At 39.1% G+C, this 13038-nt stretch overlaps 1 protein-coding gene across 1 annotated transcript in view; it reads right to left on the bottom strand.

The window, feature by feature from the left end:
* Positions 1 to 3598: 3598 nt before the first annotated feature.
* The window catches only part of cemip2 (cell migration inducing hyaluronidase 2), a 32180-nt gene continuing 22740 nt past the window's right edge, over positions 3599 to 13038 (bottom strand). Inside the window, exons 13-24 of the mRNA XM_061728932.1 lie at positions 11799 to 11930; positions 10664 to 10699; positions 10311 to 10463; positions 8967 to 9144; positions 7542 to 7757; positions 7235 to 7446; positions 6526 to 6708; positions 6134 to 6353; positions 5937 to 6038; positions 5664 to 5809; positions 5469 to 5575; positions 3599 to 5372 (exon numbers count right to left, since the gene is read on the bottom strand). Of these exons, the coding sequence (XP_061584916.1) occupies positions 5173 to 5372; positions 5469 to 5575; positions 5664 to 5809; positions 5937 to 6038; positions 6134 to 6353; positions 6526 to 6708; positions 7235 to 7446; positions 7542 to 7757; positions 8967 to 9144; positions 10311 to 10463; positions 10664 to 10699; positions 11799 to 11930 (1885 nt within the window). The 3' untranslated portion in view covers positions 3599 to 5172. The remainder of the gene's footprint in view (positions 5373 to 5468; positions 5576 to 5663; positions 5810 to 5936; positions 6039 to 6133; positions 6354 to 6525; positions 6709 to 7234; positions 7447 to 7541; positions 7758 to 8966; positions 9145 to 10310; positions 10464 to 10663; positions 10700 to 11798; positions 11931 to 13038) is intronic.

The following is a 13038-nucleotide window of genomic DNA, read 5'->3' as shown; positions in this document are numbered from 1 at the left end:
CTCGAAGTTGTATTGCGATATTAATCTCAACATTTCGACTTTTTTCTCGAAATTGTACTTCAACTTTATTCTCAACATTTCGACTTTTTTTCGAAATAGTACTTCAACATTAATCTCGACATTTCGACTTTTTTCTCAACATTTTGACTTTTTTCTCAACATTTCGACTTTTTTCCCGAAGTTGTATTGCAATATTAATCTCGACATTTCGACTTTTTCCTCGAAATTGTAGCTTACTTCGACTTTACTCTCGACATTTCGACTTTTTTTCTCGAAGTGCATAATGAAAAAAAAATCTTCCTCTAAAACATTATTTTTATTGTTCTCCTGCCTGGCCCTAATACTCTTCCGTAGTATACACTGAAAACAAACAACACACGGCAGAACCGGTAGAGAAACAGATCTTACCTTAACTCGATACATCACGGAAAGAAACATCTCTGTTAAGTGCGTATCTGGTGAAGTTACACAGGTTAATTGGCAACGCAGTCGCAGTGGCCTCTGTATTATAATTACAAAACAAAAGCCTGCACGGTTCGTCACACAATAGTTTCAGATTTGTTTCCGTTTCAAGCTTAAATTATGGTTCTGCGTTAAATCGACGCAGAGCCTACGCCGTAGAGTACGGTAAGGGTACTGCGGCGACGCGCAACGTACGGTGCGGGTCGCCGCGTAGGCGTAACGCGGAACCATAAATCAGCCTTTACATGCAGGGGTGGCCAATCAGATTGATGGGTGTGTATCCGTATCCCCCGCGCCGTCGTGCACGGGCCCTAATAAAAATAATAATAATGATAATAATTGTTGGAGCCAAAATACATGTTTTGTTTTATGCCCTCTACATCCAGAAGTTGGAGCTCCGCTTTTCAGTCTTTTTTTTGTTTTTTTCACCATTGATGTTTTATTGAAAGTTTGCAATATACAAACAATGTACAACAAAACCTGTGCAACATCAGCAGCACAGTGCACAGTCATGCATCATCAACAATAACAACAAATGACAGTTAAAGAAAAATTTCGAAAAATAAATAAATAAAAAGAAAGAAAAAATACAAGAAACAGAACCTTGGTGTGACAAACTTGATAATATATTGCATAAAATGAGAATTATATTTGTGACAGCTTAATGATTGAAAACCTCTGAGACTATCTAGCCAGGCTAGGTGGGATTCTTCATGTTTGGATGAATGCCAAATCATTTCAAGCTTCTGTGAATGTTCTTTCAGTTGTCGAGTGTTTGAATTATACCAGGGAGCGGACTTCTTCAGTTTTATTATTTTCATTTTTATGGGAGCAACAGAGTCTAATGTTGTTCCTAATGAGTCTGCAGCCCTGCTAACTAAGAAGTCGCTTTGTGTAGGACTGAAGTCATTAAAGGAGCCATCAATTGTGTGAATGAGTGCTGATGCATTGCTTCTTTGAACTTGGTTATGACACTGTTTGACAGACATCTAGAAAAAAAATGTTTTATCAGGTGGGTGTAGTTTTGCAGCATGAAATCAAATGTTTTCAAGTAATGGTCAGTTAAGAGAGGAGTGTGTGGAAAGATTACTAGGTGATCAATATCAATTCCATATGTCAGGACAAGGTCGAGGGTGTGGTTAAAGTTATGAGTTGGTTTATCAACATTCTGATGGAAGCCAATTGAGTCTAATGGAGCTTGAAATGCAACGCTAAGGCAATCACCATCAACATCTACATGAACAGTCACCTACAATGATTATTCTCAGTGGTGAGGAATATGTTTGATAGAAGCTCTGAAAATTCAAGTAGGAATTCAGTGTATGGTCCAGGAGGGCGTTACCTAACAACAAACATGATTGGCTGCAAGGTTTTCCAGGCTGGGTGAGAAACACTAAGAATGAAACTTTCAAATTTATTATGTTTGACAGTCGGATTACAGTTGATTAATAGGTTTGAATTAAAAATGGCTGCAACTCTTCCTCCTCTGCCAGTAGCTCGAGGAACGTGAGGAGTGGCTTCATTTAAGCTTGTGTAATCGGCTTGATGTAACCAAGTTTCGGTAAGACAGACTAAATCAATTTGATGGTCTGATATTAGGTCATTGACTAATACAGCTTTGGAAGATAAAGATCTAATGTTTAGCAGTCCACAGAAGAACGCAAAAAAAGGAGGTGCTCAAGGAACTACTCAGTGCCTGACCCACCTGGCCTGTTCAATGGCCATGTCTGGCCCATGTATCTGAAACACAAAAACATTCTCGCTCATTGCCCACCCGGCGTCAATCACGGCCAGGTTTAAATCAGTTACCATAACAATCAATATAATATGACACAACGTCATAGCAGAGGCACATAAAATAGAGAGACTGAAGAGGCGAGCTCCATATTCTGGATGCAGAGGGCATAAAACAAAACATTTATTTTGGCTCCAACAATAATAATAGTTAATATTAGTAATCAATAATAATGAATATATATATATATATATATATATATATATATATACACATACACACACACACACACACACACACACACACACACACACACACACAATCTTAGCTTTGGTACCTTTATTGCTTCATTTCATTTGACCTTTAGATAAGTGTATAAAATCCAAGAATAATTGCCTTGTTATATTAAAATGCTAAAAGAAATAGGAAAAGAATAAAACTACCATGTTACAATTTAAAGTGTATGCGTTACCATAGCTATAGCCTCCCTGTGAAAACAATACACAGTACAACACTAACAGCTGCCGCCCACACAGGTCTTTAGCGTCATATTTTTAGCCCTGGCATTTTCCTAAATGTATTTGCACAAGGAAAAATCCTGGGTGTTGCATAATTAAAAACCAGCTGCAGAAAATCAAATATTACAATAAGATCAAAAAGATACCACTATCAGCCCTTTATAAAACTTTTGAAGCATTTGTAGCAAACTCAGATCCAATAGATCTATCCCCCTCATCTGCACTGATTATTGAGTCTTGGTGTGAAACTTTAAGTGAGTCAAGAGCAAACTAAAACACTGGGTTTTAGAGGCAGTCGGTGAGAAACAATAAGAGTTGCTTTAATTCCAGCAGTGTTTTTTTTGTCTCTCCCCTCTTATGGAGGACATCGGGCTGTCAAAGAGCCGTCTTTGTTCTGCCTGTTGCCAGCACTACTCCAGTCTGTCGTCTCATATGGGTTAAGTGCATGGCAGCACTCAGCGTGTTCATGCTCTTGTCTACTTCACGGACGGGTATCTTCCCCAGCTGAGCCAGGTGGTGGGTTCTGCTCCGTTAGGACTTTAACACACACCTTTCCTCTGTCAGAGGTACATGTAAAAGGTAGAAAATAACTAAAATTACATAAATATTAAAAACAATAGCCAGCCCAGTCTTAACTTTAAAACCTGGATGCGTTGCCTTATGTTTGTATACGTGCCCATCTGTTTTAACAGCTCTCTTATTCATAAATGTGGAATACAAAAAGCTGCTGCTAAACTGACTAACACATATTCCTGTTTCACATCTAATTGAGTCACCTTTTTATTGAAGATTTTAATTGTTATCTCCAGAGCCCACACTGCTAATGCAGTGAAATGAAATAATTACTTTCAATTAACATTCTGTTTTAAATAAATCAAAGTAATCACAAAAGCACAGAGTGTTTATTTAATTGCCAGTTTCATAGCAAATGCTGAATTTTTATGTCAAAATAATAAAAAAAAGTTTTTCCAAAAAAATACCCAACAATGAACAGAAAAACATTACAGCAAATACACACAATACTGACTACCTGTTCTTACAGTTTGAGATCAACACTATATTTACAAAGTTCATTATATAAAAAGAGAAAAAAAATTACACTTATGAACTCTGGTTGTGCATCTTTAAAATATGAAATGAAAGAAAGGCAAAGGATGGAAATATGTATCATATTTCTGCTCTTTTTAACAGAGTGGTTAAAAGGCAACAAGGTAATCAGCCTCCCTTTGTCTCACTTGATCATTCAATCATACACTCACACAGTCAAAGACGGGTACCTATCAACGCTCAGTGGGGGAGCCCTGCTCACATCCATACATGCATTAAAGAATAAAATCTCAATATCTCTCAGCAGGTCCGGCATCTATTTGCATTTGTTGCTCATTACTGCACAGTCCAAGTACAGTCTTGAAAAAAAAGCTTCTGGTAATTACATTTGCATCAGTTTTGGTAATAAAGCACAGAATATCGTAAATGAGGCAGACAACAGGTAAAACATTCAAATCTGTTTGACACAAGAAAGAAAGAAAAATAACTTCTATTTGTGCTGCACATGTCTTGAGTGACCATCAGAGTGAAAAGATAGACAAAAAAAAAACGAACTAAATATCGTGATCCAGTAAGTCCACAAAGGAATCCACAAAAAGGTGCTTAAAGTGTTTAGATGTACAGCTGCACGATGATCAGAGGTTTTCCAGCAAAAGATTCAGTTGTTAAAGATGCTGAGTAAGAAAGAAAGATACATACATAGTAGTAATTTGCCTATTTCATAGTAGTTCCTATGTTAGAGATGATTCCTTTTTCTACACGTTGCTTTTTATGACTATCTAAACCCCCAGATGAATATGGCTTATCTGGCTTTGCGATACCCCTCACTAAGACAGACAACCCCTTGGTTATTACACTGCATGCTCAATTTTGGCTTAATACTGCTGTTTAATTCTTAGATGCTTGATTCAGTTTCAGTTCCAACCAAACATCTAATTTCAGGAACAAGGCAATTTATTTTCCTAATTTCCTTTGGGTCTATGGGCATCTAAGCCATTTTGTTATACTTTCAAAGCAAATCAGATTCACTCTGTTTTCATTTCATGAATAACAAATTGTGATATTGGTAGGTAGACCTCACAGGTTACTTTTTGTTCCTTTTGTCCAAGTTTAGCTCGTGTAGCTCCTATCCTTACTTTGGCTGATAAGGCAAGTTGTTTTATCTCTTAAAAAAAAAAAGAAAAGTGCACCGACTTAACAGCCCCAAGGCATACTAACAAACACATACACAAACAAAATCACAAGACATTCATCCCGTTCATAGTAATAAACCTCCTTTGTACGTGAAATTGGTAAACATCTTTGTTAATAAATAAAAGGTTCAGCAGTTCACATTCATCAGCTGGCTGTGTGTTTGTGTATCTGTGTGCAAGAGTCTTTTGAGTAGGCAAGTTTTACAGTTCACATTGGTTATTCTAGCGCTGTGGCTTTTTTGAGAAGCTCCAGGTCTTTGCGTGTTTGTGCTGCAGGTGGCAAACAGCCGTAGACTTCCAGGCCCAGAGGCAAGTAGCGTTCCTGCAGCCCCAGGTCATCATCACCCTGCCCGGCTTGCAGTGAAACCCACGAAGGGGGTGAAGAACCGCCCTGGAATCCCCACAGTGCCAGGCTCTCTGCGAGCAGAGGCAGCAATAAGAACGTGTGAGAAAAAGAAACTCGTAGTATGCCAGACAGAAATAGAAAGGCGAACAAGAAAGTGTGTCGTCTACCTTTACTGTGCAGGTTTGCAGCTTTGGCCAAACCAAAGGTGACCAGATGAGGTGCTAGATCAACCAGGCCTTCAGGCTGACCTCGTGTGGCCATGAGCACTATTGACCTGGAAACAATGACGTCTGTACGTTATGAAAGCACTGGATGAGAAGTACAAGTGTGATGTAGAAGCAGTTTTATTTTTCACAGCTCACCGCTTTGGTATTCCAGTTTTTAGATACTGTTCCATCTTGGCATCCATCTTTGCAAATGAGGTTTTCTTGGTGACTTTTCCAGAGCAGGCATCCACGGAGACCAGGAAAAACCCAGGCTGGGTGAAGGACATGGCCACCTCATTCACCTGGTGGGTACCAAAACACAATTAAGTGAGTGAAATAAACCCTTATCAAAACTCTAAATTTGAATTAAAAAGAAAAAAACAACAAAAACAACTGTTTGAAATCAGCGTTGCTGCTCAACAATGTTACCGTGATAAAGCAGGTGTTGTCTCCTCTCTGCTGCTCTCTGCTGCTGAGAGACTTCACTTGTGTTTTGAGGTAGGATTTCCACGGCTCACTGGAAAACACAAACTGACAAAAGAAAAGAAAAAAAAACAAAACATTTATGAGTAGTGGTGGCTTTTAAGCAAATAAATGGAAGTCATACTAAATGTAGTAACACAAACCTGTTGAGCACCACAGTCTTTGCAGGGCTGTGTGCTTAGAGTGGGCATCGGCAGCACAGTGGAGGGGGGCTTGGAATACTTTGGGTAAGCTTTATCTGTGCAGTTGCACGTCTGTTTGGATGATGTAGTGGCCATGATTTTGACTCTTTCACATCCCCTTGTTGAACAGTAGCTGTGACCTTCACGACCATTCCGGGCCCGAAGGTAGAGCCACAATAAGCTGAGTACGGCAGCAGAAGCGCAAGAAAAACAGACAGATTCTATGAAAAAAAAACTTAGGGCCAGTGGTGTAACAGCTGACTTTCAAAAGGTAAAGATAAGTAAAACACAAACTATACTGCCTAGGTCAAATGACCCACTGAAAAGTAAGTGCTAGATTTGTGTTCCCTCACCCAGCAGATTGATCAAAGTAGTACTTTCTTTCCATCTGTTTCTTCTCAAGCTGTGTGAGGGATGACACCGTGCCATAGTCTGTGATGTCATCAAAGGTGTTTGTTTGCCTGTCATTGATGTCGGCCATGATCTGAAATGTGGTGTCTGGTGCATAACAGAGTCCCACCAGAACCCAGTCATCTCTGAGCGAGAGAAAGGGAGAGATATTATAATAAACCATTAGGGATCTGATAAATAAACACAAATCTGAAGAATCTAACTTTATACCAGGGTTTATACAGCAATCCATATGTTAAATTTAATACCAATGTATTACCTTTTTCACTACCTTCAGATTTAAAAAAAAAACTGTCACAACATTAAGTGTTAATCACGGACCTTTTAACATTAATACAGATTTTGAACTATAGAACACTATACAGAACAGATTTATAGACTCATTGATGTTGACCAGATGTTTCACATTTATTTCACTTTGTGAATGACAATAAAATAGACTGCTTAAAATGTAAAAGGTAAAAAATAATACCAATTTAAAAAAAAATAATACCTCTGACAGTGAATTTAACACTTTTAATGGCCTCAAATTTGGCCATTTTCATTTATCATTTTTTAATACTTTTTAAAACCCCGCGGAAACACTGTATACAGACATAGAAATGTAAACAGTGCAGAAACCCCACACCAGTATCAGTGACTGTCACTTACTTATCAAAGTTAATGAGAGAGAGGACAACCTCTCTCGGGGCAGGTCCACTCCAGTGCAGAGTGTAGCTCTTGCTCATCATCAGGATGGGCTGGTATTGCTGAGACAGCGCCCCCTGGCTGTTTATTCCCCTCAGTACCAGGGGAGCATTAGGATATTCATCTCTGGTGATGGATAAACCGAGACTAGGGGCTCCCTGGGTCTGGATGTACACCTAAAGAAGAGGGTGGTATTGTGAAGTCCAAGGCTCAGGGAGAGAAAGGAGATTGTACAAGAATCAACACTGCATCGTTGTTCTGTCCTACGTACCTGAGAATAGCGGCCGCTGCAGGCCACTCCATTCCAGCTGGGAAGTTTTACACACCCCGGATGTTGGATCACGTAATTGTCTGCTCTGCCAACGTAGGTATCTATATAGCCCGTAACTGAGCCATCCACGTCATGAAATATGGAGTTCTTGTCACCGTCCAGGTCGTTCTCTTCAAACCACTGTCCAGGGCGACCAAAGAAAGCTCGGAGAACCACCTGAGGATGTCATCAGTGAGGAGGGTTGTAACTGCTACCACTTAAACACTAAACTACCGTGTAACATAATATCATTGCACATTTGTGAGTTCACTTTTTAAATTCAGCTTATGGTCCATGATTATTTTTAATAAAGGGGGGGAAACAAAACAAAAAAACAACGTATGAAGCTACACATTTTAATGCGTCTGGTAATACTCAGTCTACGAGTTGGATGTGTAAAGTGATGATATTATTGCTAAAGATGACAGTAAATAATCACACAGAAATTTAAATGAACACTATGCCGAACCTCCACAAGAGGGCACTAGTGTCTAAACTTTGTCTGGGCCAGGACTCCCAACTCACAAAAAACTAAATAAAAAGCCTCGAAACGGACAATCAGTCATATGGGAACACCAAGGCTCTAGACTAAATGTATTAAAGCATCTAGGACAATGATCTATCTAGGATAATGATATATATAAAAATAACATGTTAATAAACAGACAATTAACATAAAAGGGAAAAAAAATAAGAGTGATCTCAAATAAATACATTTCTTCATATTAAATCATTTTTGTTTAAAATTAAAAAGTAAATATTATGTTCAATACTGAGTTAAGGTAAAAAGTATATGTTCAGCCCCTATGTTCATCTTAATTAAGAGATTGGAGCATCAGCGTCACTTTTAAAATGGGCTGGGAACCAGATTCTAAGATCAAATACAATGTTCTTTCAAAACAGTTTAACACGCCCCATGAATTCAGTAGATGACAGCTCTTACTTTACAACATGGTACGTTCTCTAGAGTTTTGTCATTTTCATTTTCTCATCAGACTGAAAAGTAGATGTTTGCTTCAAAAACTGCAGATATTTCTTCTGATGGTTAGTGCATCAGACTGCTGCTGCGCTTCATGCGAGTTTCATGTTTAGAATGTAGGAATACAGGGAATCTCTGATTAAACCCTGCATTAACAGTCAGCAATTTCCCAGCTGTTTCATTGTCTGATAAAATAACCTCAGATAGTGAATGTGCTTTGATTTCACTTTTACATGAGTACAATGTGATTAAGAGAAAGCTAGCTGATGATGCATTCAACCCACTACGTTGAAATTGCTTTACAAGCCAGTTCAGAAAAAGCAAGTGGGGCTCTTCTGGCTTAAAGCAGATGTGCCTAAACATTCTTAGAAGATCTCAAGTGAAGTGGAACCCAGATGCTTACTCACAGTGGAGTCGAAGCCGAGCTGGGAGAGGTTGTTACGGGGGGTCAGCTGCCATGTGTTCTTCAGGTTGAATCCCACCGCACTGGTATAGCGCTCCGGTGTGGGGATGAATCTACGAAACGTACTCTGCGTAAGCCGCACTGGACCATCGTAGATCTGGAAACCTCGGATTGGGAATGTCCTAAGGTGGAGATGGAAGAGGGACAGTCCACAATAAGACAACTGAAGGCGTGTATGTGTGTGTGCAAATGGTGTTCTCCTCGAAGGCTTAAACTAACAAGTTCATCATTTTAACTCTGTATAACAATAATAGCAAGTTTATTTGGAGCATAAAACTTCTGCTTCCTCTATTTTCTTTCATTTTTACTTGCCCCCCAAAGCATGAGTTCAAGGGTGACTAATATTATTCGAATTAATGTTATTTATGGCAACACAAAAATAAATATAGTTGTCTTCTTTTCTCCTAAAAGAGTTAATCACCCATCTATTTGAAGAAACGGTATCTAAGAAACAAAATAAAGTAAAACTGTAATGTCGGCACATTCAGCAGTGAGTATTAACCACAGTGACACTGGATGTCCCAGTGAGGTCTGGGAGCCTTGAAGATGGTTGCAAAGAGTTCATCAGTTCATTAATTGAACCCTGTTTCTTGAAGCTGAACATTAAAAAAAAAAAAAAAAAAAAAAAAAAAAAAAAAAATAATATATATATATATATATATATATATATATATATATATATATATATATATATATATATATATATATATATATATAGTTACCAGTATCCATTCTTGTCTCTCTATCCTGCTGTGTAAAAATATGTTTAATAACAGCAGATGAGAAAAATAACTGAAACTAAAGAGATATAGGTGTCAGCAGCAGATCTTCAGAGGACTTAAAGGGCACTACAGTCATTTGGACTGTCATCTCAGTCTGATTTACTGTTGCAGCTTGCAAATCTGATCTCTTTTAAAGACTCAAGATAATGGAAACAAAGAAAGGAAACTGTGACATCCTAACGAAATGAACAGGAACTGTGCCAAAAGTTAGACAACACCCTGATCTGTCTGTGACTAAATTCTGCAGTAAGTATAATCCCTTGCAAAGAAACTGGGTGAGTAACACTGCTGCAGCTTTTCACAAGCTGTCTAAAGTATAAAAGGAGGGAAGTCAATTCGACTGAACATCTTTTCATATATTCATCTTCCCTCATTCAGTCACAAGCAGCTGTGGAGGCGTCCATTAATCTGCTGAACTACCTCAATCCTCATTTCTCTTTCCGGACATTTTACTTCCCTACCCTCTTTATTCATATTCATTTCACTCACTACTTTTTCATCTTTACCTGTTTCGAGGCAGCGTCCTCATCTTTTGATCAGGCCCTATACCCCAGTATTTGTTCTGCCCTCCATTGGTCCCTCGGTTTAGGCTTTCACCCACGAACAAGGACTGGGTCACCTCCTGGCTGGAGCCCTCATCTTTAGGGTAGCTGCCGTCACTACAGAGTGACACAACATGGGAGTGTAAGACGGCAGATTTCACATATTTAAAGGGGAAGAAAATTGCTGCCACTACATCAAATAAAATGATTGTATTCTACGTTCCGCTACTCTTAATCAGTCACAGCTTCTGTAAATTCTACCAAGAAAATTAGAAGCAAATATGAAATATGCAAGAAGAATGAAATGGATAACACACCTGGCAAAAGACAGTCCGACACCATTGTCTGCAAACCTGTAATAAATAAATAGGTAAATAAATGAAATACAATTAATATTCAAGTTAAGTTACACAAAAACACTCTCAATGCTGACCTGCAGATACTTTTAAGTAAAAACAAGAGTTCCACCATGAACAGGGATGATAATTGTTTATAAAACTAAAAAGAACAGAATCCTTTGTTTAATCAATATAAAATTAGATAAGTCACAAAAATCTGTATAATTACAATATTATCAAAGGAATGTGAAATGGTTCAATGCAAAATATACAGTGGAGGCAAATGTGTGTGCGTGCTCTGAGGGGCTCAATTTGCTATAAACAGCTTAGACTGTCACTGCCACCAGGGCCGCCGCAAGGGGGTGTGCGAACCGTGCGACCGCACAGGGCCTCGCGCTATGGGCGTTTTTTTTGTTTTGTTTTTTTTTTCCTTTTTTCCCTTATAAATATCAACAGTCACGTTCCAATACAGACCTAAATGTGTACTAGTGCATATCAATAAATATATGTGCAATGATGCGCGTGTCTGTTGTTCAATACAACTGCGTCAGACCAAGCGCATTGACACAAGGTGCTCAGGGTGGAGTGTGGAACAAACTGTCACACAATGTCGAGAGAACGAGACAGATTCAGGAAATTTCCATCAGGGAATGAAAAAAGAAAAAAACTAAAGAAAATGGAAGAGTTTAATGTCTCTCTGAAAGGCTCGTTTGATAAATTTGTTACAAATATCACCGATCTGACCGGGTCTCAAGCAGCCGTGGGGCCCCGCGTCGACGCAAGCCAAATGATGATGAGGCAGGGGGAGGTATCCAGTATATTGCTAATTGGAGAGTTAAAATTGCGCATATAGACACCCCATCCGACCCGAAAAACCCAAAAATGTCACACGCGTGAGCGTGAGGGCCCCCCCCAGCCATTTCGCACAGGGCCTCGCAAATCTCCCAGAAGGCTCTGCCACAGTGTGCAGTGGGATTGCATCATATCTGCTGCAAAAACCCGTTAACATCTCCCCAGGAATTACACTTGTTTTTAAATCAGGAAGCTTCTGCCCTCTGTGCACTTAAAGCAGCGATCTTGCTGAAGCTCGGTCAGAGCCTAAATGCCGTCTCACCCAGAGTTCTTGATGATGATCTCACCCCCACGTATCCACGCTCCCAAGTCATTGTTCTTGAAGGAGATCAGAGTGTCGATGACTGCTGCCACCCGAGGACGGTTGGGGTCAGCATTCTGGTGTGGTCGAAATCTGAAAGAGAAGAAAAACATCTATCATTGTACTTGTACTTCCCTCAAAGTGGTGACATTCATTTCCTCTACATTTTCCTCCTCACTCAAGTGTCAACTTATGTGTTCCTAATTTCTTTGCACATGGGATCCTTAGAAGTCACTATGTTTGATAATAATAATACAGACATATCAAGTATAAGATAACTACATCAGTATGCTACTGATATCCAGAGACATACTGATTAAAAAAAATGTTTACAGCCTCATTACTGATTTTAACAGCAGCTGTTTCCTCTGCTGTGGCCTCAGGGCAACATTATAGGACAGCAAACTTGCAAGGCTAATGCTTTTTGAGCATCAAAGGTGCTCGTTAACTTGTCATGGACCAAAATCTTGGCTCAAGCTAAAAAAAAACAATAAAAGAATCTGACCAGAATTTTGACTCCAAGTGAAAAAGTCAATAAAATAAAAAAAAAAAAAACATTTTCTGAGAGCCGTTAGTGTCACATATCCACTCAGGGGAAGCTTCTACAACCACAACACACAGTACCGTCTTTCTCTCAAATACTTAAGACATTTTAACTCTTGAACTCTTTTTCTTCATATTTCTGCTTGCACAGAATGCGTGTTCAGTGTGTGCAGCATGCCGTTTCAGTGGACACAAGATTCTTTTCCATCCGGAGGAAGGCTGTATTTGGGTAGGGTGCTGCACAGTGGAAACCATCTGTGAAGCCTAGTTTTTCTCTGTCAAAACAGATCTTCCACCAAAATACAGCAACACACCATAAAGCCGTCTATCTGTCCATGTCAGTGCCCATGTCCCTGTTGATATACAACGTGGAGCTGTCAACCACCTAAGTCAGGCGTATTTATCAACAGCGGCATTAAACAAATACATTAATAACCCACAAACAGCTTAATATTTACACAGTGTAATTATACACCACAATGTGTGTGATGCGCGGCCACATCCTGTTTAACAGTGCACAGCTACAGGTTCTGAGTAAAAACAGACAGAATAAAGTAATGTGTGATAATTAAGATGTTCACAATACTGATGTTAATAATGAAATCCTTTTGCAACATAAATGACAGACTGAACACTTGCCATGCTATACAATGCTGTT

This window comes from Cololabis saira, chromosome 9 (assembly GCF_033807715.1).
Source record: "Cololabis saira isolate AMF1-May2022 chromosome 9, fColSai1.1, whole genome shotgun sequence".
Lineage (NCBI taxonomy): Eukaryota > Metazoa > Chordata > Actinopteri > Beloniformes > Belonidae > Cololabis > Cololabis saira.
Note: the sequence above shows the minus strand (reverse complement) of the source record. Positions and strands in the feature narration are given on the sequence as shown.